The sequence below is a fragment of the Myodes glareolus genome, chromosome 23 (genome assembly GCF_982192425.1).
Source record: "Myodes glareolus chromosome 23, mMyoGla1.1, whole genome shotgun sequence".
In the NCBI taxonomy this organism is placed as follows: domain Eukaryota; kingdom Metazoa; phylum Chordata; class Mammalia; order Rodentia; family Cricetidae; genus Myodes; species Myodes glareolus.
Genome location: NC_142048.1, coordinates 46,260,248 through 46,286,769, shown reverse-complemented (window position 1 = coordinate 46,286,769; position 26,522 = coordinate 46,260,248). Strand labels below are relative to the sequence as shown.

The 26,522-nt window shown below is 41.0% G+C and overlaps 1 protein-coding gene across 5 annotated transcripts in view; it reads left to right on the top strand.

Moving 5' to 3' along the window:
* Kcnu1 (potassium calcium-activated channel subfamily U member 1) overlaps nucleotides 1-26,522 on the top strand; it is a 93,420-nt gene that overhangs the window by 19,337 nt on the left and 47,561 nt on the right. For 2 of the 5 annotated variants that reach the window (XM_087900945.1, XM_087900941.1), the window contains exons 2-11: nucleotides 155-274; nucleotides 6,043-6,104; nucleotides 7,088-7,178; nucleotides 8,548-8,659; nucleotides 9,654-9,729; nucleotides 12,073-12,148; nucleotides 18,493-18,693; nucleotides 20,166-20,257; nucleotides 21,349-21,459; nucleotides 24,308-24,413. In XM_087900945.1, coding sequence (XP_087757071.1) covers nucleotides 155-274; nucleotides 6,043-6,104; nucleotides 7,088-7,178; nucleotides 8,548-8,659; nucleotides 9,654-9,729; nucleotides 12,073-12,148; nucleotides 18,493-18,693; nucleotides 20,166-20,257; nucleotides 21,349-21,459; nucleotides 24,308-24,413 — 1,047 coding nt within the window. The remainder of the gene's footprint in view (nucleotides 1-154; nucleotides 275-6,042; nucleotides 6,105-7,087; nucleotides 7,179-8,547; nucleotides 8,660-9,653; nucleotides 9,730-12,072; nucleotides 12,149-18,492; nucleotides 18,694-20,165; nucleotides 20,258-21,348; nucleotides 21,460-24,307; nucleotides 24,414-26,522) is intronic. The other 3 variants (XM_087900943.1, XM_087900944.1, XM_087900942.1) reach the window with 3 other exon arrangements.

Here is a 26,522-nt window from a genome sequence, read left to right as displayed (position 1 = left end):
CTCCAGGAAATGTTTAGTCTTCACCATGTTCATTTCCTGGGTTGGGTAAGGTAAAATGATTTCTGACTAATACCATGAAGAACCACCTCAACCTAAAGAGAACTCTTTCGTCTTGAACTGCAGCTCATTGGCCATTCCTTTTTCTTGCTCACAGGAACTGTTTTCACTAGGGAGGATCGAGCATAATCCTTTAAGAAGACTTTACTTTCAAAGAGTATTTCGTGATCGTATAGAATTGTTGCTTTCCGCACAGACCGTCATGGGGCAAGTGTTGGTGAGTTCACTTCCTCTCTTCTAGTGCCAATGAACTGTAGTGAACATGATCATAGTCCCCTCTGTATTTTGATCACACAGGTAAGTGTAATCTTCTATGGTGATCTTAATTACGTTCAGGTAATGTGTGTAGGGCTCTCTAGCCATCATTCTGCTTTGTTTTTCTCTAAGTGAGCAAATTAACTTAGATTTTATACTTATTATTGGCCTCTCTGCTAGAAGGAAAGCCTTATTAGTACAGAGCCGTGTACATTTTGTGCTTTACATACAGATGTGTCTAGAAGATAAACACTAGAAAAACATCTATTTTGAGAGCGTTGTATGCTTTGATTTTCCTGTATAGGAGAGCGGCTTAATTTAGGTGGCTAATTTTTCTAATTTTCTAGAAAGAAAGTTATGGTCCAAGGGTGACAGGTTTTACCACTGCCATTTTGTAAAATATATGAGCAATGCTTCATTGCCTAGCACACAATCAACCTCTACTATCATTTAATGGATTTGGAAAGAATACATGTTGTCTGAATCCGATGCAATACTAATTGTGTTATATGTATTTCCAGTGTCCCTAATTTTTTGCTGAATGATTGAAAGGGGCAAGTTAAAACCTTTACTAATTTTTTAGTTTTATTGAATGTCTTACATTTCCAACAGAGTTTGAAAGGTGTATTCTTACTTGTAAAGAGTCCCTTATCGAACTGTCTTGTTAGTGTTCTGAGCCAATATGGACTATCTGTTTTCTTCTGGCATATCTTATAATACCATATCAGCATACTATGGATTCTATTTTTGTTTCTTTTCGACCCTTCTGTCCCATTTCCTCTGAACTGTTTCTCTTGCAAATGCTATAGTGTTGGATTTTTGTTCTTGTCTTTATTAGAGAACATACTTAGTTTTCAATTTACTAGAGAAATTTTTTAGTGGATGCTAATAGGCCCAGTAGATACCCAGGAGGACTACAGGCCAATCTTGGTCAATCCATGGCCTGTAACTGGTAGCCATCTCTTGTTCCTTGGTGCCCATACTCTTCTCAACTGTCCCCAATGCCACTGCTTGCAGGAACTGATCTTTTCTTTTGGGCTAAGGCTGGCCTGGCAAATCAGTGTTCTCAGGTCTTTGAGGAGATACAGGGTTGGGGAGCCAACTTGGGCTAGCAAATGTTAGCTGAGGAGAGGTCATAGACGGGCAGGAGTTGTTTTGCTCTGACCCTGAGGAGGGCAGTCTGCGTTTGGGGCACAACTCATCACATTCAGCCTACTGCTTGCTGACTTTTTATAAGTTGATTAAAAAAAGAGATTTATTTACTATGTATACAGTATTCTGCCTGCATGCATGCGCTGCAGGTCAGAAGAGGGCACCAGATGCTTTTACAGATGGTTGTGAGCTACCTTGTGGTTGCTGGGAATTGTACTCAGAACCTCTGGAAGAGCAGCCAGTACTCTTAACCTCTGAGCCATCTCTCCAGCCTTTGTAAACTGATTTTTATAAATCAGATTTAAGCTGTATGTATACAATGACTATAAAGTAGATTTATAAAACCTTCTGGAATAGTATACAGAATTAGATTTTACATATAAACCATTTGGCATACTAAACATTGAATATTAGCTGACATTTGAATTTTTAATTATTTTTGGATTTTTGGTATCTTCTATTGTGGATAATTCTATTTCTACACACACACACACACACACACACACACACACACACATATATATATATATGTTTTGCTCTTGTATTTATTAGAGAATATACTTTGTGGGCATTTTCTTTTTCTTTTTTATTTTTAAGATTGTATTTTAATTATAAAATTTCTCCCTTCACTTTTCAATCTCTGAACCCTCCCTTGTACCCCTCTCTGCCCTCCTTCAAACTCTTTTTTCATCAAGTGTTAGCATTTTCCTGGTTAATGATTGCTGTGAAAGGACCCAACCTACTATGGCTGGTGCCACCCTGGACAGATGGTTCTGGGTGCATAAGAAAGAGAGTCAATTTTGGGGGGACAATTTAATGAATGTGTACAATGTATTATAAATACACTTAACCCATTATCCTCTTTGGGGTCAAACCCCAGTCTTCTTCCCAGTTCCTACTTCCTATTTCCATGTCATTTTATATACAGGTAGCTGCTGCTACCATGTGCTCGTAATTGCATCAGCTAAAACATAGGTTAAAAATATATTTGAGACAAGATCTTTTTTATTGATGTTTATTGAGCTGTACATTTTTCTCTCCTCCCCTCCCTGCCTTTTCCCTCCCCCCTTCAACTCTTCCCTCAAGGTCCCCATGCTCCCAATTTATTCAGGAGATCTTGTCTTTTTATACTTTCCTCTTCCCATGTAGGTTAGATCTATATAAGTCTCTCTTAGTGTCTGCATTGTTGTCTAAGTTCTCTGGGATTGTGGTTTGTAGGCTGGCTTTCTTTGCTTTATGTTTAAAAACCATCTATGAGTGAGTACATGTGATAATTGTCTTTCTGTGTCTGGGTTACCTCACTCAAAATAATGTTTTCTAGTTCCATCCATTTTCCTGCAAAATTCAAGATGTCATTAATTTTTTCTGCTGTGTAGTACTCCATTGTGTAAATGTACCACATTTTCCTTATCCATTCTTTGGTCAAGGGGCATTTAGGTTGTTTTTAGGTTCTGGCTGTGATAAACAAAGCTGCTATGAACATAGTTATGCACATGTCCTTGTGGCACGATAAAGCATCCTTTGGATATATACCCAAAAGTGGTATTACTGGGTCTTGAGGAAGGTTGTTTCCTAATTTTCTGAGAAATCGCCACACTGACATCCAAGGGGGTTGTACCAGCTTGCATTCCCACCAGCAATGCAGAAGTGTTCCCTTTTCCCCACAACCTCTCCAGCATAAGTTGTTATCAGTGTTTTTGATCTTGGCCATTCTTACAGGTGTAAGTTGGAATCTCAGAGTTGTTTTGATTTGCATTTCTCTGATAACTAAGGATGTTGAACATTTTCTTAAGTGTCTTTCAGCCATTTTAGATTCCTCTGTTGAGAGTTCTCCTGTTTAGGTCTGTACTTCATTTTTTTTTTATTGGATTATGTGTTCTTTTGGTGTCCAATTTCTTGAGTTCTTTGTATATTTTGGAGATCAGACCTCTGTCTGATGTGGGGTTCGTGAAGATCTTTCCCCATTCTGTAGGCTGCTGTTTTGTCTTGTTGACCGTGTCCTTTGCTTCACAGAAGCTTTTCAGTTTCAGGAGGTCCCATTTATTAATTGTTTCTTTCAGTGTCTGTGCTGCTGGGGTTATATTTAGGAAGTGGGTCCCTGTGCCAATGCGTTCAAGCGTACTTCCCATTTTCTCTTCTATGAAGTTCAGTGTGACTGAATTTATGTTGAGGTCTTCAATCCATCTGGACTTGAGTTTTGTGCATGATGATAGATATGGGTCTATTTTCATTCTTGTACATGTTGATATCCAGTTATACCAGCACCACTTGTTAAATATGCTTTCTTTTTTTCATTTGATATTTTTTGCTTCTTTGTCAAAGATCAGGTGTTCGAAGATGTGTGGATTGATACCCGGATCTTCTATTTTGTTCCATTTGTCCTCCTGTCTGTTCTTATGCCAATACTAGGCTGTTTTCAGTACTGTAGCCATGTAGTAGAGTTTGAAGTCAGGGATTGTGATGCCTCCAGAAGTTCTTTTATTGTACAGGATTGTCTTGGCTATCCTGGGTTTTTTGCTTTTCCATATGAAGTTGAGTACTGTTCTTTTGAGGTCTTTGAAGAATTTTGATGGGATTTTGATGGGCACTGCGTTGAATCTGTAGATTGCTTTTGGTAAGATTATTGAGGCAAGACCTTTACAGTGTGTCCCTGGCTATCCAAGATCTCTGTATATAGATTTAGCTAGACTTGAACTCTCAGCAATCTACCCCCCTCTACCTCCCAAGTGTTGGGATTAAAAATGTGTGCCACCAAGCTCTTCTTAAATTTTTATTTATGTGTCTGTGTGTATGTCACAAACGTGAGGTGGCCACAGATACCAGAAGAGGTGGTTGGATCCTCTGGAGCTGGAGTTACAAGTGGCTGTAAGCTGCCTGAATGGTGCTGGAAATCCAACTTGAGTCCTGTGAAAAAGTAACAAGTACTCTTAACTGCCTAGCCATCTCTCTAAACTGAATGATGAGTTCCAGGACTGCCAGGGCTATGTAGTGGCACCGTGTCTCAAAGAGTCAAGAACAAAACAATTAGAGACAGAATTGTCTGTCCTGGAGCTTCCTATGTAGTCCAGGCCGTCTTTGAACAATTGAGACAGAGTCGACTGTCCTGTGTGATCAGCCAATAGCTTTTGGGTGTACTAGACTTAGGGGTGTGATCTTCTGTCTGTGAACATAATTGCTTTTAAGAGAGAGGAGGGGCTTGTCCATTCTCTTGTGTGGTGGCCGGAGATCTGATTGCAGCTTCCAGGGCTCACAGAGCAGAGGACCACAGCACCTCTCTACCTTGTTGTTCATGAGTGTTCCCCAATAAATATTTTATACCCCCCTTTATCTTGGGCTCTCAGGGATTCACTTACACATTTCAATACAGAGTTGTTTATTTTAGGCATACTTAAGCACAGCACAGTTTTGAGAAAACTGTTCTGGTGATGATGAACTGAATCCCATGTACACAATAAAAAAAAGATATAAATTTCCTTGAGGCACAAAGTAAACCAAATACAGATCAGAAGTGGCTATGTGACAACTATTTGTAGCTGGGCAGTGTCTTAATATTCCAGGTTCCTTGGTGCTTCTCTGTGAGTCCAAAGACTTCTCTGCCTCCTACTGAGCAGCCACAATGAGCCTGGCTAGCAATAAAGTAAAAATACCCATTAATACAGACACAAACATTTAGGAGAAATGGTCTACCCAAGCAATATCTGAGCTGGAAGGGAGTAAAAATTTCATTGTAAATAAAATTCTGAATTTGATCATTAAAACTACATTGACTAAACATTGAAAATCTGTTTTTTCAAGACAGGGTCTCACCAAGTAGTCCTGACTAGCCTCTCTCAGTAGACCAGGATGGCCTCAGACTCACAGAGATCCACCTCTCACTGTCTTCTGTGTGCTGGGATTAAAGATGTAAACCTCCATACCAGACAAAAACCTGGTGGTTCGGAAATTAGAAATTACCAGATGGATGCGTAATTATCTAAAGCCGAACTGAGAAAGATCACAGAGGCGTTGAGGAGGCAGCTTCCTGGCTGTGTGCCACTGGATGGGTGTTCTTCACGTACCAGACAAACTGGCATAGTAAAAACACTCTCTTCTCACAAAACAGTTTCCCGGGTAGGGAAATGTCCCTAAGGACACATCATGGGCAGGCCAAGTGCAAGATTGTTACTTATTAGCCCTCATTTCTATCATGATATGAAGCACGTGATCCATGCTAAATACTCAGTAAGCATTTACTAAACTCTAGGAGAAACAGGTAGCTTACCTTGCTTCTTCTGAAGTGTGTGAGAGTTAAAGTGAAGTAAATGGTACACACTGACTTAGTGTAGAGCGTCATCCACTTTTCTGCAATGAATGAATGACTGACTAAATGAATGAATGGTGGCACAAATGAATATTGAGTGTAGTGCTACACATCCATAGGTGAGCTATGGGAAAACCCATTTCCTCCTCCCCTTCCCTGTTCATAGTAATAAAAATACACAATATTTATCTCGTGTAAAATAGAAAACACAATTGTGTGGGCTTTCTTATTCCATGTCAATAAAATAGTGCCTTGTCCCTGTCCTTTTCTGTTTTCAGGCGATCCTTGTCTTTGTACTAAGCATCGGCTCTCTCATAATCTATTTCATCAATTCAAGAGAGTGAGTAGAAACCACAGTCATTCTTGTCTGCTTTACCAGTAACTTAATTGCCTTAGAACTTCTCTCCAGGGATGTCAAACAGAGTTTTGCTTGCTTGTGCATGCGCATCCCCACAACTCTGCCCCACACCCAGCCTCCACAGAAGCTAATCAAAATGGCAGCCATGTAGCTGCCCCCCAGTGAGCACTACCTTCACATCTGTGATAAGAGCTTGCAATTCGCCCTGCATTTCGCCACCTCCATTGCTAGTGTTGGGGTTGGATGGATAGCCGTGCCCTGGGGACTCTGAACTGGCACCTGTCACTCTGAATTCCTCAGGAGCTGAGAAAGAAGTCCTGGGGTAATTCAGAGCCCTCACGCTTCAGAGACCTCAACCCTGGAGCCATTCTTTGACGTCACTCTCTTCTTATATCTCTCAAGGCTAGAACGGTATTTTTAAAGAACTAAACCAAGTCTAACTTAAACTTCATGCTGGATATATCAACTATCCAGCTGGGGTAAAAATAAGGATCACAGGCTACAAAAGCCAAGCTACTTTAGAAAATTCGGGGAAATGGTAGTCTTTGCTTTGTAAATTTCTCACACATCTTTTAGGATATATCTTTAAACTTGTTTCAGATCCATTCATTTTATCTTGAGTAGCCTTATCTCAAAGGAGTAGCTAAAGAGGCTGAAAACTTTTGACACGATAGTTTTTCAACCACAAAGGACCGCATAATTTCCCAGACTCTGAATCCCCACTTACAAAGTTGAAACAGAACCAATAAGTTCTGTAATAGGCCATGCTCCTACTGTGCATGGCCTAGTGGCTTCACTTACTTCATAGTTCCGCTCTCAAAGGGGAGATAGTTCCATTCACACGTGAACATGCATCTTGAATGGATAGCTCACGTTGAATATGTACATTGCCTACATTTATCTCTGCTCTGTAGACATAGGTTTTAAAATGTTCATCTTTGCAAAATGTTCCCATTTCTTTCCAGCCCCGTTCGAAAGTGTTCTTCACATCAAGACAAAACCGTCCCTGTTGATTTGAGTTTCAATGTTTTCTTTACTTTTTATTTTGGGTTGAGGGTAAGTATCTAGATAAAATGATAAGTCATCTCCCCAACCCCCACCGACACATAACACAAACAGAAGCAATGTAAAGAGACCAACTTGTTCCTCAGTTATTAAATCTCTCTCAGTTTCCAGGCTCTAAGTTGCTAAATACTTGAGACCAAAAGCCTACATCTTCTGGGCTTGAACATGTCAGCCAGGTCCAGAGTTCCAGCACAACTGAGAGTGACCTGCTTTTAAACAGCATGTCTGCAGTCCTTACTGGCTTCTTGCCTCCCACGGGGGAAGCTTTACTAACAGACAGAAGCAAGTAGACCTCGAATGTCTTTGTTCTACTAGTGGCATGCATGCCATCTTATATGTATATTTTTGATTTGTTTTTCAAGAGTTTTTCTTTTTTAAGTTCTACTTATCTTATGTGTGTGCATGTTATGTCTGCATGTATGTCTGTGCGCCACTTGCCCATGGTGCCCAGAGAGGCCAGAAGAAGGCACGGGATTCTGTGGAACTGGTTACAGGTGATTCTGAGTCACCATGCGGGTGTCAGGAACTGAACGTGGGTCCTCTGCAAGAGCAGCAAGTGCTTTTAAACACTGAGCCATATCTCCATATCAGAATTTAATGTTCTAAATCTAAATTCAGAAGGTCAGAAAACACAATGACCAGGCAAGCTTTTTCATTGGCAACTGACCTAAACCATATATCATTACTGATCACAAATAAGCTCTATGTATATGACATACACACACAGATATGTAAAAGTATGATTCCTCTCTCCCTCTCACTGTTGTTTTGTTTTGGTTGGTTGTTTTTGAGACCGGTCACACTGTATAGCTCTAGCTGGCTGGGAACTCTCACTGTAGACCAGGCTGGCCTCAAACTCATGGAGACCCACCTACCTCTGCCTCCTGAGTGCTGGGACTAAAGTTGTGTATCACCATGCTCAGTCCAAGGTCCATTCTCTTTATGCAACATGTATGCATTTGTGTATTTACATAAATGTATGCATCTGTATACGTGTTAAATAGCATGAGATTAAAACTTCAGTTAATGAATGAAATATAGCTGGGAAATAGTTGTCCTCCACAATCGCTTTAAAATTCTCAGTGGTAGGGAGAGCTTGGAGAAATAGCTCGGAAGAGCCTGTGACATTTGAGGAGGACCTGCTTTCAGTTCCCTGTTCCTCCATGGCGTTTCCCAGCTGTCTGTAATTTCAGTTCCAAAGGCTACGACGCCCTCTTCTGACTTCTGACTTGCACATGGTGCACATACAAACACACAGGCCTATATACATACAAACACATTTATGTATGTAAAATAATCTTAAAATCTTTTAAAAAAATCCTTAGGGTAATATAATGTGGGTGTTTTGTTTCCATTTCAGTTTTGGGCAGCTGAAGACAAGATCAAGTTCTGGCTGGAGATTAATTCAATTGTAGACATTTTTACTATCCCACCAACCTTTGTTTCTTATTATTTGAAGAGTAATTGGCTAGGTAAGTGTGCTGTGGCAGTCAGCAATCAACCACTCAACATCCATTTAGAATATTGAAATTTCTTTTAAAATACCTCACTGCCATTTCAAAGAACCCTCTCTTGACTGTAGAGCTTTGTACTATATTTGCAGAAACATATTTTGTTTTGTTGTTTTATTTTGAGATAGGCTCTCACTATGTAGCTCTGGCTAGCCTTGGACTCACAGAGCCCTGCCTGTCTCTGCCTCACCAATGCTGGGATGTGTCACCACCAGAAAGATCAGAAGTCATTTCTCGATCCCAGCATGTAGCAATGCAGCCGGCACACAGCAGGTGTCGCATAGTTTTTGATGGGATAGCTATATCTACGACCAGAGGGGGCAAGGCTCCAGCACCCACGGACCCTTGTGCTGGGATCTCATACAGACTCAAAGAATGACCTCCCCTGCTTTCTCAAGGTCAATCATCATATTTAGATATGCTGTAGCAGGTCTGGAAACTGTTCAGTAGTTGTTTTGTCTTTAAGGTGGGTGTATTGACAATGCATGGGCTTTTAAAAATCGGTTTTTATAAAATTTTGTTTTATTGTTTATAAATACATAGCAATTCTATTTCTTGATATTGTTAACAAACTATATAAAGTAAAACTAGGAGTATTGAAAAGCTGAATAATCAAAAGCTTAATGGACCCGTGTAAAGTTTCCTATAAATTCCAAAGTAGGGTTAGAGTGAAATGAGTAGTGCTTGTTATATTCAAGGCTGACATCTACACGCTTGATATCAGGTCTACAATGCTGTAAGGTGGGTCCTATAATAACCTCACTTTATGGGTGAGACACTAGAGAACTGGGCACCCTAGGTAAGAGTAGTTAGCTTTCAGAGCCAGGATTCAAAGGTCTTGTCCTTAAACCTGTACCATTCATCACATCATTAGACTTAAGGGTTTCTGGAAGGTAAAATGCGTGCTTCCCAATCACATTCTATTTCAGGTAGCTTTCTCCTGGTTGTTTTGTAGGTTTAAGGTTTCTGAGAGCTCTGCGGTTGCTTGAACTCCCTAAAATCCTACAGATCCTCAAGGTCATCAAGACCAGGTAACTGCAGCACTGCCTGGCATGCTAGCTTGGAAGTTTAGATTGGAAATGCAGACATTAACCGGTCCTCAAGTTCCCAATGTCCCACCAGAATTCCAGTGTGAAAATGGGACATTCCTCAGCATCTGTGCTCTCAGCCACTCACTTCCACCAGGTAGCATTTAGCACTCTGGCTGAAGCCTTGGCAATCCTTGTAAAGAGGATTATCCCTTTACGAGGATTATGCTTATACCTTGTTTTGAAAAATTATAGTATGTAAGCCTGCTTTGATTTTAATTCCAGATCTCTTTTCCCAAAACAAAAATAGTCACAGGCCCAAATAATACAGCCTCTTGTCATTGCTCCTGGTGTTCCACAAGGAGCAGATAAGATCCAGTTGCTGAAGACAACACACCCCTCAGTTGTGTAAGGCAGAAATCAGCCTGGAACCAAGCCGAAAGCCTCCCCTCTGCCGGCTGGCTCTGAGTCCTTCCCTGAAGAGGCTGTGCATGCTGCTGGGGTAAAGAAGGCATCAATGGCCTTACCTAGTTGTGGGTCCTACAGCTGTAAGACCAACTTACCAGACAAGATGTGCCCACTGGTGCAGCACTGGTACTATCATGGGATAGCAAATTGCTTGGATTTGAGACCCGCCGCATGGGAGGGAATCCATGCCTGGCACTGTGAACCTGGTTAAAAATCCATGCCAGGGGATACAGGCACTAAAGGGTGGTGGCAAAGGGCACATGGATGGAATACTATTGTTTAACTATATTTCATAATGTAAAACTACTTTCTAAATACATACATTTAGACCCATAGACAAATGCTACTCTCAGCCTTAATCAGAGACACCATTTTTCCTAGTGACCAGTGGTGAGTGCAGAGTTCACGGCTGGACAAAGTGCTGATAGGAAGTGATATACGATACGAGCATTCAGCTCTAAACAAGACCCACATTCTATCCCCTCTAAGGTTCAGGGAATGTTGCTGAAGAGGAGGCAGAAAGAATGAATGTAAGAGCCAGAAGATAGAGAGAAAGGCTGTAAAATGCCATCTCCACAAGACACAGCCACTGCAACTGTGATCTCACAGTAGCCATGGATGTTTGCCCTGGGTCTGCACAAGAATGCGCCCACTGCCAGTCAGGCACGGATGGAGCGAGGGGCTTAAAGGGCACTACCCTCACTGATGAACCGTTGTATACTGATAAATTGAGAGAGCTGGAGAGTCAGTTGTGTACCCAGTGGTGACCCCGCTAGGTTCCAATGGACAATTCCAATCCACTGCTCAGAAGGTGGCTCTAGTTAAACCACGTGGGTTACAAGGCAAAACCAAGAGTCATGAATCTGGGGAAGGGACTGGTGGGGTGGGATCAACAGGATGATAAGTGAGGGTTGCAGAGAGAGTACTCAGAATGCATTTTATACATGTGTACAATTATGAAATAGCAAAAGTAATCAATTGAAAAAGAATCACCTCTTGTTGGCTAGTAAAATAAACGTTTCTTCAGGTGAGAGATGTAACAGTTCCCCTGAGCATGAATGATATCCATCAGCAGCAGTGAACTATTGCTTAGAGAAGTAGAGCCATGAGCTTAGGGATTTGAGACCTGCTCCATGGGAGCTTAATAGGAGAGTGTTTACCTAGCATATACCAGGTCCTGGGTTCAAATCCCAGCATTACAGGCAAATAAAAGTAATGCAACTTAAATATCTCCAAAAGATAATAATAAAAGTCCAAACCGTCTCTTTGAATGCACGGCTACATTCTTATTAAAAGTGTCAATGATACAGTCTCAGTGCATCTCAATGTGAAGTATGCATTGTGAAGAAGTCAAGGCTGGAAACACTGTTTTTACTTGACAAACGGCCAGTTCAGAAGCCACAGCTGTCTCAGCTAAACTCTAGGCTTTTCTTGACGGATGGACATAAGCCTCTCTGATCCTGGTATGTAGTGTGACACTACGTTCCTATAATCTAGTTACTTCTAGTCACTCCCGCCCTTTGTTCTACTACTTTAGACAAGGTTGTATATAACCTTACAAATGTATTGAGTACTGATCACATGTATGCCTTTAACACACCAGCTTGTAGATGTTGCAGTCAAGTCTGTAACGCTGGAAGAAACACTTGACACTGGGGGAGTCTCCAGCAGTGTTTCTCAGCCTCTTAATGCATACATGAATGATACAGAGGCCCTATAACCATGCAGACTGATAGGTGAGGGCAGTGCTCCAGGTGATGCTGTACCTTCCAGTCGGTGGGTCACATGTGAGCAGAAGCTGGGCTCTTGGTGGACAATGCATTTGTATTGATTGAGAACCTGCCTGCAGAAACCTAACACTTGGCCTTGTCCTTTCAGCAATTCAGTGAAGCTTGCTAAACTCTTGTCAATCGTTATCAGTACCTGGTTCGCAGCTGCAGGATTCCTTCACCTGGTAAGCAGATCATCACATTTCCAATGGTATCCGCCAGTGTGAGCATCCTTGCAGTCCCCAATGGTATCCACCAGTATGAGCATCCTTGTAGTCCCCAATGGTGTCCGCCAGTGTGAGCATCCTTGCAGTCCCCAGTGGTATCCGCCAGTGTGAGCATACTTGTAGTCCCCAATGGTATCCACCAGTATGAGCATCCTTGTAGTCCCCAATGGTGTCTGCCAGTGTGAGCATCCTTGTAGTCCCCAATGGTATCCACCAGTATGAGCATACTTGTAGTCCCCAATGGTATCCGCCAGTGTGAGCATCTTTGCAGTCCCCAATGGTATCCGCCAGCGTGAGCATCCTTGCAGTCCCCAATGGTGTCCACCAGTGTGAACATACTTGTAGTCCCCAATGGTATCCGCCAGTGTGAGCATCCTTGCAGTCCCCAGTGGCATCCACTAGTGTGAACATCCTTGCAGTCCCAAATGACATTCTATGATCATCCTTTCTTTGAAACTGGAGAGGGACCAGACCAGAGATTTATTTCTTTACTTTCACCTTTTCGGTTTTACTTTCATTCTCCACCATCATATTTATCATAATCTTTGCATCTCCCACCATCAAGAGAGCTTTGTTTCATCTTTTGATACTTCAAAATCTGGCTCTAGTGAAAAATTTCATTAGATCTAAAGTTTTAACACATAGGTAAGTGTTAATCCTGAGAGTCATGATAGAAAAACCAGTTCCATAAGTTTGAGCCAAATTTGAAGCAAGCTTTAATTAAGTACTGACCAGAGAAATGGACTCTGATCAGGACCACCCCTGGGTTCCCAGTGAGTGTCAATGAGATGCAAGATGTGTGTTGAGGGCCTTTTTAAAGACAAAAATCACACAGCCACCTTATTTCCCATGTGACTTTGTTATTTGCCAAGAACTACAATTCCTAACATTCCAGGAAGCTGCCTGGGCTTTGTGCAGGTGGGACTTACAGGTTGCCTTTGGCTTTTACATAAGGTTTATTGATAAATCTTCATGGAAGTTTGGGGATTCTTAATTTTTAAGTAAATATATAAAAGTGAAAGAATGAAGCTAGGGCCAGGGTGTAGTTCAGTGGTAGAGCACTTGCCTGTACAAGGCCTTAGGTTTTTTATCTTCAGCACTGGAAAAAAAAAAGCCAATGAAAGAATTCCAGTCTTATTAAAACTATATAGTTGCTGGGAGTGGTGAGTTGCTACTGAAAAGAGGGTTTTGGGGCTACCCTTTAGGGTATTCCCATTCTTCTGGAAATATCCACAGGGAAAGGCTTGTTTCTACCCCCACAAAATGAGCCTTTGTCGGTTTCCTCAATAGAAAGGGCTCCTGGCTTCAGTGTTCCAGGACAGCTGAATATCAGAAGATGGGGGAGTTGAAGTGCAGTGCTTGGAAGCCTTCAGAATGTTTTCCGAAAAACAAAACTAAAGTAGGAAAAGTCTTTGTGACTTGAGGTTCTCTCTGGAAATTAAACAATGACTATAAAAAGATCTAGAGCGTGGTTGATTAAGAAAATAGTCAGACATAACCACAGTCTCTGAGAGAAGCTTGGAGAATTATGAAACCAGCCACACCACTGCACAGTGTTCAGCTGGCATGGAGGTTTTCTTGCAATGTCCCAGCAGAAAGGGTAGATTGATCTTCATGTTGATAACATTGGACAAGAGTCTCATTCTTTCCAGGGCAGAAGCAACCCAACCATTGCTATCCCCGAGTTCTAGAGGAGACACCACTAAGACATCCTTAACCTTTACTTCCAGTGAGACCTAGAGGCAGGTTTTATTTGGCTAATTATTTCATTAATTTCTGTCTTGCCTTTGCTTTTCTTATTTTTTCTTCCTTCCTTCCTTTATTTCTTTCTCTTTCTGTTAGTTGCTAACTCTTATGAAACATTCATGTACATGTGGCTTTATGGGTTCTTTGGGAGAATACCAGAGTCTCGATAGCTCATTCTTTCAAGGTCACAAGAGGTCATAGCAGGATAGCTGCTGCCTAGGTAGTGTGGTGCTGCTGGACTCTGAATCTTTGAAGTCTCTCTACTTCAGTCCTCTAAGCATGGGAGCATGCTGGACATGCAGCTCCTCGATGCAGGACGTCTCCAGCAGGGATTCATTCAGAAAAAATAAGGAGAATTGAGGAACAAGAGGGTTCCATTTTGAATCATAACTGATTTTGAAAATGTAAACAACAACAAAAGAAAAGTTTTTAAAAACCCTAAACTAAATGAACTTTATTCAAGAGCACAGAAAATCGTAGATTTTGTTGAGAGGATGTTGAAGCTTCCGCCCCAAATCCAAGTTCTGGTTGTCCTACTGCCTCACCATTTTGTAATCACACTGTCCTTCGGCTAAGCATTGGTACCATTCAAATTTTTAGGGTTCAAGACTGTATACCAGGCTGGTCTCAAACTCAGAGATTCACCTAACTCTGCCTCCCAAGGACTGGGATTAAAAGCATGTACTACCATCTGATACCATTCAAATTTGAGTATTAACTAAATAGAAATCTTTATGTTTCCTAAGCTTAAATTCCATAAAATAATAAAAAGTAGTTACAGAATACAATAGTGATAAACTACTAAATGTAATTTGCCAAGTACCCTCCTTGTTTAAATGAGTACAATTGAGCCCCTAAAAATCTAACATGATCCCTTATAGAAAGTCATAAAATATTTTGACTATCAGTGGGATAGGCACTGGCAACTTGGCCATCTTCTCCTCACTCATCTTCATAAAGGCAGCCCTAACTGACCTCAGCGAGTCATACACAAAACTTCTGAGATGACAACAACAACAGCAACAGCAACAACAACAACAACAACAACAACAACAACAACAACAAAAGGCATAAAAGTAGGAACAGATCTCGTTGGGATAAAGAAGGGATTCAATGGGAGAAACATAATGGGGCAAAGGTGAAAATGACCAAAATACATTATATACATGTATGACATTGTCAAAAAAGAAAATATTTCTAAAAATCTTGAATAAAAAAATGTGACTGAAATGATTATTAAACAATAGAATTGAAGAGTAGGTTCAAAGATATCAGAAGATTAAGCTGTCCTATGGAGGAGAAGCTATTGCAAAAGAAGAGAACCAGATGCAAAAGAAAAATGTGATGGAACAAAGTGAGAAGCCTGGAAGACAGCACTGTGGGGCAAACACTGGCTCGAGAATGGACAGACGCGCCTGAGGAGAAAAACATAACCAGTGAAGAACAGGCATCAAAGAGACTTCATGCACTTCATACATACCAAGTGTTCTCAAAGAGATGCTTGAGATGAAGTCTGGCATTTGTAAATGGAAAGCAATACTGTGCATGAGAGAAAATGACTCCCAGTCAATAAAGTCTTTAGGTCAAATAAAACACGCCTGTGTGTTGCATTGAGCCTGAGAACTTCTCACTGGAACTACAGGAGAGGTTCCTAATGATATGTCCTGTAGCATTCTGGGACAGTAATGTTTGCTTCTTCCTGATAGGCACATGATTCTCTGTCCAGCTCTGTCAGTGATGGGATGGATCTACCCTCCCTGCTCTGTGTGGAGCCCTCACTGGTCTTCAAGGCTAAGAAGAGAGAACAAACTGAAGAAAGGAAGGCTGGTAGAAGAAAGCAAAAGAAAGGAACATCAAATTGCTTGGTAGCATTGCCCAATATCAGATGATGATGCGAAGCTTGTGTGAAAGTGAATATAACTTCTCTTCCCATCATAAACCTGCAAGGGAAAACAGCAGCCTTGTCAGAAATGTGTGCCAATTAAAAAACCAAACCACAGAGGGAGTGGGAAAACTAAGCAGCTGGGAGTGGAGAGTCATGGTGAAAATGGAGTGATTAAGAAAGACAAATGTCATAAGCAGAGACATGATGGCTGAGTGCTAGTGTGTGCACTTACTGTCTTAGTCTTAGTGACAAAACAGCAGGACCAAAGCAAGCTGGGAAGGACAGGGTTTGTTCAGCTTAGCTTACACATTGCTGTCCACCACTGAAGGAAGTCAGGACAGGAACTCAAACAGGACAGGAACCTGGAGCAGAAGTTGATGCAGAAGCCATGGAGAGGTACTGCTTACTGGCTTGCACTCAGTTGCTCAGTCTTTCTTTCTTTCTCTCTCTCTCTCTCTCTCTCTCTCTCTCTCTCTCTCTCTCTCTCTTTTTAAAGTTTTTTTTAATATTTATTTATTTTATTATGTATACAATATTCTTTCTGCGTGTATGCCTGAAGTCCAGAAGAGGACACCAGACCTCATTACAGATGGTTGTGAGCCACCATGTGGCTGCTGGGAACTAAACTCAGGACCTTTGGAAGAGCAGGCAATGCTCTTAACCGCTGAGCCATCTCTCCAACCCCTAAAGTTTTTTTTGTTTTGTTTTTATTTTTTGTTTTATTTATTTTTTTTTGAGACTGGATTTCTCTGTATCTTTGTAGATACTGTAGCTTTGAAGTCTATTCTAGAACTAGCTCTTGTAGTCCAGGCTGGCCTCAAACTCAGAGAGATCTGCCTGCCTCTGCCTACTGAGTGCTGGGATTGAAGGCGTGCACCACCACTGCCTGGCCAATCTACTTTCTTATAGAATCTAGGACTACCAGCCCAGGGAATGGCACCACCCATAATGGGCTGTGCCCTCCCCCATTGATCACAAGTTGAGAAAATGTCTTACAGTCTTGTCTACAGCCCAGTCATAGAGACATTTTCTCAATTGAGGTTCCCTCCTCTCAGATAACTCTAGTTTATGTCAAGTTGATATAAAAGTAGCCAGTACAACTGATCCCTTATTAACTTGACACACAAGCACACCACTTTTCAATTAGAACCTTTCCTTTCTCATGTATCCCCAAGATGACATGTTAATATTAATATAACATAAATATAAATAACTTTAGAAGTGCCATAGTCCTCACAAATTCAACCACATTAAAACTTAAATCTCCTTAAAATATCCAATCTCCAAAAATCCCAAATCTCTTTTAAAAGTTCAGTCTTTCAGCTGTGGGATCCTATAAAAAGCAAAATTAAGTTAAATACCTCTCTCCTTTGAGAGGGAAGAACCAGGGCCCAACCACAGCCTGAACAAAGCAAAACCAAACTCCAACAGTATAAATAGCTAGCATCCAATTATCTGGGATTCACTCGTGATCTTCTGGACTCTTCCAAAGGGCTTGGGTCACTGCTCCAGCTATGCCCTCTGCCTCACACAGTTGTCTTCTAAGCTCTGGCTCCACTCCACTGTTGCTGTCCTTGGTGGCCATACCATGGGACTGGCATCTCGAAAATGCTAGGTCTTCTGCTGCAATTGGGCTGCTTTTTCACCAATAGCTCTCCTGTGCTGTCTTCATCATGCCATGCCCCTTCAGGCTGTCAAAACCAGTGCCACCCAGGTGACTCTTACACTACCAAGTTCAGTTGCCAGTCCGAGGTACAGCCTTGGCCACCTCTGGAACACAGTTTCTGTGTGCTGACTCTCAAAATACACTTCCCAGAAGATTTCACCTTAATGATGTTGGACTCTTAATCACTTCTAATTTCTCAGCGCCAGCTAGCCAGCATCCACCATCCCAGTAATGTAAGGGGTTTACTTTAGTGGCTCTGGACTCTTGTTAACCACTACTAATTCTTTAGTCCCAGCTGACCAGACACCACAGATTCAGCACACAAAAGGCCAGGTAGAGTCTCTGCTTCCCTCAGAAACTTCACAAGCCAGGCCTCCATTGTCTGCACTGCTCTCAACCTTCTTATCTCCCAGGTTCCCACAGAGCAGCCCACTGAGCTCTCAACACTCAGTGGTTTTTCCAACCCAAAGTTTCAAAGTCTTTCCACAGTCGTCCCCCAAACAACACGGTCAGGTCTGTCACAGCAACACCCAACTATCCTGGTACCAGCTTGTCTTAGGGTTTCTATTGCTGTGATGAAACACCATGACTAAAAGCAAATTGGTGCCACCTTATTCGGATCAATTTGGAAAAGCTTGCTTTTCCTTAGATGTTAAGGTCATGTGCTGAAACTCACTAAAACCTGTGCTCAGCTACCTTGATTTTCCCCATCTTCTTAGAAAATGAAAATGAATGTTGACCGCTGGAGACCCCTGGCTCCAGGATGTAGTTCTGGGCCTCAAGGGAAGCAGGCAGCAACCCTCATAGGGCGTTTCAAATCTGAGCCCCTGCCACATGCCCTGTCAGGTGTTAATGATAATCCTAGCTGTGGAAACAAGGCTTGCTGATCGGCACTTGCAATTCGCAGGGCCCTCTCAGCAGCTGCAGTCGTTTACTCTTGTCTTTGGATCGAATCGGGGAAACTGATACAGTGTTTGCCTTCTCCTCCTTCTCTTCTATTCACAGACCTTTCCTTTGCCATCTCTCTTTGGACAGGTGGAAAATTCTGGTGATCCCTGGCTCAATGGCAGGAACTCACAGTCTATGTCATATTTTGAGGCCGTTTATCTGGTAACAGCAACAATGTCAACTGTTGGCTTTGGGGATATTGTGGCCAAGACAACCCTAGGACGGACTTTTATTATTTTCTTCACCCTTGGAAGTTTGGTGAGGGATACTTTTACTATCTCTTGAGTATAAAAATAAAGCATTCAGTTAATGGTAAGAGAACAATATAGATTTGAAAGTGAATGTTGCTTTAGTTAGTGTATGTGGCAATGAGAAGATGCCCAGATCCCACATTTTCCTAACTGTATACCCTGGTACATGGAATGCAACTGCTTGGTTTCCAAGGGTGAAAGGAGGAAGATTCCACATGGAATCAAGCAAGTCCATCTTCCTCCATTTTTTCCCATCAGACTAAAATCTTCTCCTGAAGAGGAAGAACATTTGAGATTTGGTTCTGTGCCATCTCTCTCAAATGACAATCACTTACTACACTAGTAATTAGTTCCAGGTAAACTCCAGATAAGAGTATTTATGTGCCTGGCAGTGGAGGTGCACACCTTTAATCTCAGCATTCAGGAGGCAGAGACAAGTGGATCTCTGTGAGTTCGAGGCCAGCCTGATCTACAGAGTGAGTTCCAGAACAGGCTCCAAAGATACATACAGAAACCCTGTCTCAAAAAAACAAACGAGAGAGAGAGAGAGAGAGAGAGAGAGAGAGAGAGAGAGAGAGAGAGAGAATTTGACTATTTGACTTGGAAGTGTCAAGGGCAAAGGAACCCTCATTTCTTATATTAATCTCTTACAATCCACAACCGTGTGCTCCACTCCACCATTCTTATATTGGCATGACCAGTGCTACCTTCTGACATTTAGTCATCATCTCTAGGCCCTCCAGTGTCATATGTGAAGTGTTTTTTGTTTTTAAGATTGATTTGTTTGTTATGTATACAGTATCTGCCTGCATGTGTACTTACATGCCAGAAGAGGGCACCAGATCTCATTACAGATGGCTGTGAGCCACCATGTGGTTGCTAGGAATTGAACTCAGGACCTCTGGAAGAGCAGACAGTGCTCTTAACCACAGAGGCATCCCTCCAGCCCTTGTTTTGTTTTTTAATAGTCTAAACAGTGAGAAGTCATAATGAGAAAGAAGTTAAAGGCTATCAAGGGACAAATTTGTAGAGTAGTTATCTAATATTTGTGCTTATCAATTTGAAAGCTGGACATCAATTTGTTAATTTTCATCAAAATCCTGACTCTTAAAAACCTCAGGAAAATATAGTCTCTCTTTAAAAATGCAGCTCACTGATAGAGCCTTGTGCTAGGTCAGTGGTTCTCAACCTGTGGATCATGACACCTTTGACAAATCTCTAGCTCCAAAAAACCCTTACATTATGATTCATAACAGTAGCAAAATTACAGTTAAGTAGCAACAAAATAGTTTTATGGTTGGGGGTCACCACCATATGTGGAACTGAATTAAAGGCTCACAGCATTAGGAATGTCAAGAACCACTGTGCTAGATGAAAGACATTTATGTATACTTGTCTTTTTCTTTATAGCCTTCTAATTTGAAAATACCTGTCAAAAAATGAGCCCTGAGGAATTTCCTTTTTTTCTTACTATTTTAGATACTGTTTGCAAACTGCATCCCAGAAATGGTGGAGCTTTTTACCAGCAGGAAGAAGTACATCAAGCCCTATAAAGCAGTCAAAGGAAAGAAGTAATTAGCTCTTCCTTATAATTCCTACAATTTTAGACATTCCAGGGTGCTGGAGAGGTGGCTCTGTAGTTAAGAGCATTGGCTGCTCTTCCAGAGGACCCGGATCCAATTCCTAGCACCCACATTGCAGCTCAAACCTGTCTGTAACCCCAAGATCTACACTCTCACACAGGCGAAACACCAACGCAAATAAACTTAAAATAAACTCATTCTGTTGGTCACATATCCTGTTGTAGACACATACTGCCTGCCCTAGTTACAGGCCTGAGGACACACGTGGCCAAAGTTGTTCGCTCACTGAAGAGAATCGTGATAGAACGAGTGTTATACAAACAGGATGTTCACTGTTTGATGCAAACTGCCATCAGAGCTATTCATAAGAGTGTTTAATCAACTTACATTAACCTAGATATAAGAGAGAGAGTTGCCCAAAATAATGACACTTGTGAAGAGCAGAGTTTTGCAAGCATAGTAAGTCTACTGTATGATAAATAGCTATGACGATTGTAACTATAAGGGGAGCTTCACTAGAAATCTTAGAATACTGTGGCTTTTTTGAAGACATGCACGTTTTGAGATGAGGCAAAGGACTATAGAACTGGATGGTTCCTTTGTGCTTTGGATTCATTCATGTTTGTATTGCTAAAATCTAAAGGATCCACAGACAAAACTTATTGAGAACACGTTTAAGCTAATTGCTGTTCTATAAGCTTGACGTTAAGATATAGTCAGATCGCCTTGATTCTGGGTGTCCAAGAAGCCTCAGATAAAAAATATTTGGAAAAACTTGGCATCGCTACTGAGCTTACATAGACTGTTTTCCTTGTCATTGTCCCATGAACAACACACCATGACAACTATTCACATGACATTTACATCGCATTAGATTTTACAATAACCTAGAGATGACTTAAAATAGGTCAGGGGATGTACGTGTGTAGGTTGCATTTGTTTATGACATTTTAAATGAGGACATTGAGCAGCTATAGATTTTGATGTGGGGCCAGTTCTTGTAGTCTATTCCCTCAGATACCATGGGAGAGCCATACTTTTGTTCCTCAGGTGATCCTCTTCCCTTTCTTGCTGCCTAGGTTCATCGTGGTCTGTGGAAACATCACAGTTGACAGTGTGACTGCCTTTCTTAGGAATTTTCTCCACCATGAGTCAGGAGCAATCAACATGGATATTGTGTTCCTCGGAGAGTAAGTGCATCAATTTGGCACAGTGTGTTCTAAACTAATAGTTGAAGTATGTGTAAGTACTTTTTGTTGTTGTTGTTTATTTTTTGCGGTTTGAGACATAATTTTTCTGTATAATTTTGGAGCCTGTCCGGAACTTGTTCTGTAGACCAGGTTGTGTTGGCGGAGACTGCTCATTTGTTCTCAGCCTCCCAGACCTGAAATAATTACATGGAAACTATATTAATTAAATCACTGCTTGGCCAATAGCTTATACATATTTCTAGCTAACCCTAACATCTTAAATTAACCCATTTCTGTTAATCTGTGTATTGCCACAATGTTGTAGCTTACCCAGTAAAGTTCTGGGCATCAGTTTCCTCTGGCAGCTACATGGCATCTCTCTGACTCTGCCTACTTTCTCCTCGATCTCTGCTTGGAATTCTCTCCTCACTCTGTCTGCCCTGCAGAACAAGCAGCAGCAGAACAAGCCCAAGCAGCTTCTTTATTCATTAACCAAACATTCTTAGCATAGTGAGGGGAATCCCACATCAAGGTTGACCTTATACTCACAGAAATATTCCTTCCTCTGCCTCCTGAGCACTGGGATTAAAGGCATGTGCCACCACCACCAAGTTGTATAAGGAAATTAATTACACTTGTAACATTTATAGAAATTTAGGGAAACAATAGAAAACAAAATAGAAAAAACTAATTACTTCTCAGTCTTTCTTTTAAGGTCAAATGTAGAAAAAGAAAAGTAACTTCATGTCCAGACCTAACCAGTGCAAAAAGTTTGGAGTCTATCTTTCCAGATATTTTCTGCATATCTACTTACTTATTTAAGTGGCTCAGTTGTTGGACACTTAAGTACAATGAAAGCTAGCAGTAGGGACAAGGCTTCCAGGTCAGACCAGCTTGATTTCTCCATGTCTCATGACTCAGGTATGTGGTGTCTTCAGCAATAGGGTTGAAATCTTCATTCTTCAACTCCATGACCATGAGAGATCTTTCTGTGTTTTAGTGTCTTCCTCAATTACCTTCTTCTGTAGTTTAACATTGTCCTTGTAGAAATCTCTCCTGGTCTTGGTCAAGTGTATTCCAGCTTTGTTTGTTTGTTTGTTTTGGAAGATATTGTGAAATGGGGTTATTTCTCTGATTTCTTGTTTAATATATTTGTCACTGACATACAGAAAGGCTACTGTTTCGGTTGTTGTTGTTGGTGGTGGTGGTGGTATGGGGTGTGTGTGTGTGTGTGTGTGTGTGTGTGTGAATTTTGTACCCTGCCATGTTGCTAAAAGAGTTTATCAATTATGGGGGTTTTCTGGTGGGGTTTTTAGGATTTCTTATGTACATCATAATATCTTCTGTAACTGGGATTCTTTGACTTCTCTTCCTGATTGTATCCCTTTTAGTTCCTCTTCTGTCTTCTTGGTCTAGCTAAGACTTTAGATAGAAGTAGAAAGAGTGAGCATCATTGTCTGATTTCTCTGGGCATATCTGTAATTAGCATGATGTTGGCTGTAGGTTTCTTGTATTAGCATGATGTTGGCTATAGACTTGTTGTGTCTAGCTTTTATTATATTGAGATATGTTGACCCAATCCCTAATCTCCCTGGGATTTCTATCATGAAAGATATTGGGTTTTGTCAAAGTATATGATTTCTGCAATTGAGTCCATTGATATACTGAAGTAAGTAAATTGATTTACATATGTTGAATGATTTCTAAATCCCTGCAATGATGTCAACTTGATCATGGTGAGTAATTTTTTTAATGTGTTCTTGAATTAGGTTTGCAGGTGTTTTATTGAGAATCATTGTTTCTCTTTTCACCAGGGAGATATTTTTGTTGTGTCTTTATGTGATTTTGCTATCAGTATAATACTAACTTCATAAATTAAATTTGGAAAGCAATTTTGTATTTTCTGAATAATTCTTGAAGAATTACAGTTAGTTCTTCTTTCAGAGTGTAGTTGAGTTTTGCAGTCAAATCAGATTCATCTTGCCCCCCACCTTTTTTCTACTAAAAGACTTAAAATTAATGCCTTGAGCCAGGCATGGTGGCACACACCTTTAATCCCAACACTGTAATTGTTTTTTACAATATGAGATTTTGGGGAGGGGGGTAAATTTTTTTACTAAATATTTTTGCTATCTTCAAAGAAATGAGATTTTCTTAATGTTGGCTAAAGAACTAATAAGTACTAAAATACTTGCTGGTTAGCATTTACAGGTGTGTTTGAAATTACTCATGCCAGTGACAGGGTCAATTTTCACATTCTGTCTGTATTCACTTCATATATCTCGAAGCCATTTTGTTAAATCATGTCTGCAAATGCTTTATTTTTTCTATTTCAGATTTTATTTTAAATTATGTGCATGTTTGTGGATATGTGCACTTAAGTGTAAGTGCCCATGGAAGCCAGAGAATGGCATCAACTCTCCTGGTGCTGGAATTTGCAGGTGGTCGTGAGCTACCTTATGTAGGTCCTGGGAAGTGAAATCTGACCCTCCATAAGCGCAGTCAATGCTCCTAACTACTGTGCTGTCTTTCCAGCCCTGAAATGCTGGGTCTCCCTGAGTGATGAAATTGTCTCATCACATTGTGATTCATTTTTACAGGACATTATTTGATTCATGGTGTCTGTATTGTTTTGGTTCTGTGTCACTAGGATTGCTCAGGCCCGACTTACAGACCCATTTGTGGATTAGGTTAGTTGTGCCAACATCCTCTAGCCGTGTGGATGTCTAACAGAATACAGATGGCTTCCGGCCATTAGGGATTTAGTAAATGTACTAAGCCAGCTAACAGCCACCAAGCAGAGACAAGCTCTGGGTTTCTGTCCTTGCCACTGAACTCTTTTGTCTAGGGCTCCTCCGACCTTGGAATTGGAGACCATACTGAAGTGCTCCTTGTCCTACACGATGTTTATATGTGGCTCCGCTCTGACGTTTGAGGATCTGAAGAGAGTTTCAGTAAGATCTAACTTTTTCTGTCCTTTCCTAAGGTGGGAGTGAAGACGATGGGCTGTGTTGCTGTACTAGGAGCTAGTAGTCCAAGTCCTTCGACTGGAGGAGTATACAGCTTCCACAGTTTTAAACACTGATTCCCAAATCCTCCTCGAGTCATAGCAAATCGACCTCAATGTCGATCTATACTACTTTTAAATTTTTCTTCTAGCAAATTCTCTATGAGATTTTATTATATTACTCAAGAGGTCTGGAAAGTGATAGATAATAAAAAGTGTGTGTTCTTTTATGTCTTATTTTTAAAAATATTTAGTTCAAAAACATTTATTTGCACAGTGTATGTTGCAGTCTTCCCCAGCCTTTTATTTTATTTATTCCTTGAGAATTTTGTATACAACCTCTTGTTTTATCTGTATTCATTCCTCTCCCCATCCAGCACCTTCTGGATCCCCCAATGACCCCCACCCAACTTGATATCTCTCTCTCACTCTCTCTCACTCTCTCTCTCTTTTGTCTCTCTTTCTCTGTCCTTCTCTTGCTCTTGTTTTATAACCCACCAAGCCCAATTAGTGCTGCCCATATACATATGGGTATGAGACTCTTTATGGGAGCATGGTCAACCTACCAGGAACTGCACTCATAAGAAACACTGACTCCCTCCACTAGTAGCCATTAACTGTCAACAGCTCTTCAACTATTGACTTGTGTGCCCCTCCCAGTTCATGCAGGAATGTTGACTGGCTTGATCTTGTGCAGATTTTATGCAGACAAGCAAAGCTATTGTGAGTTTGTAGGTGCAACAGTCCTATCATGTCCAGAATACACTGTTTTGTCTACAAACTTCTCAACATTTGGCTCAAAAAATCTTTCCAATTTGGCCATGTTCTCTGAACCTTGGAGGGAAGGGATGTGATACAGATGTCCACTTTGTAGCCAATCACTTAACAGACACTTAGTCTCTGCACTCTGACCAGTTGTTAGTCTCTGTTTTGACTGCTGTCCACTACATAAAGAAGATTCTCTAATGAGAAACTACACTTTTCTATGGGTATAGGTATAATATATTTAGAAGGTGGTTTGATAGTATGTCCATTTATCAAAGTAATATTAGTAGATTCTTCCCTAGTGCCTCTGAGCTTCCCAGCCACGGGTTTGGGTTTGAAGTACCAGGCCTGAGTTTCTTTCTACTCCTAGGCCCTAAATCCAATTAGAGTTGATCACTCCTGCAACATTCATGCCTCTATTACACCCACCAGTCTAGTTGTAGCTTGCAGTGTTCACAGCTAGCTAAGACTTCTGCTGATGACTTTTCTCCCCCAGCAGGCTGCATAGCCAAATATGGTCTTAACCATGGGTTCCATGGGTCTCATCAACTTCCCTTGTTAAATATTGGTATGTCTTTTTTTTTTTTGATTTTTGAGACAGGGTTTCTCTGTAGTTTTTGGTGCCTGTTCTGGAACTAGCTCTTGTAGACCAGGCTGGCCTTGAACTCACAGAGATCGCCTGCCTCAGCCTCCCGAGTGCTGGGATTAAAGGCGTGCACCACCACCGCCCGGCCTTGGTATGTCTTTGATAAGATAGACATTAAGAAAAATGTCCCCAGTAAGACCAAGGCCAAATGAAATGAATAATGGCCAAGTGAATAGTACAGTATGGTGTTAGATCAAAACTGACTTCCTGGTATCTAAGTAACAAACCTGAATGTTTAAGTTTAAAGAAAAAGTTTACAGCAGTGGTTCTCAACTTGTGGGTTATGACCCCTTTGGCAGGGGTGTCAAATGACACAATGGTTGCCCACGATCATCAGAAAACACAGATACTTGCATTCTTATTCATAATAGTAGTAAAATTACAGTTATGAAATAGCAATGAAAATAATTTTATGATTAGGATCACTACAACATGAGGAACTCTAAAGGGGTCACAGCATTAGGAAGGTTGAGAACCACTGGTCTATAAAGCTAAAGAAAAGACTCGCAAGCAGAAAATAACAGGCTCAGTATAATCCTTTTTTGTCTTATAACTTGTTACTATAGGAATAATTTCAATAATTTTGTGGCTCTTTAAAATTTTGAACCCAAATGTTGAGTGACTCTTCATTGTAGACAAGTATAT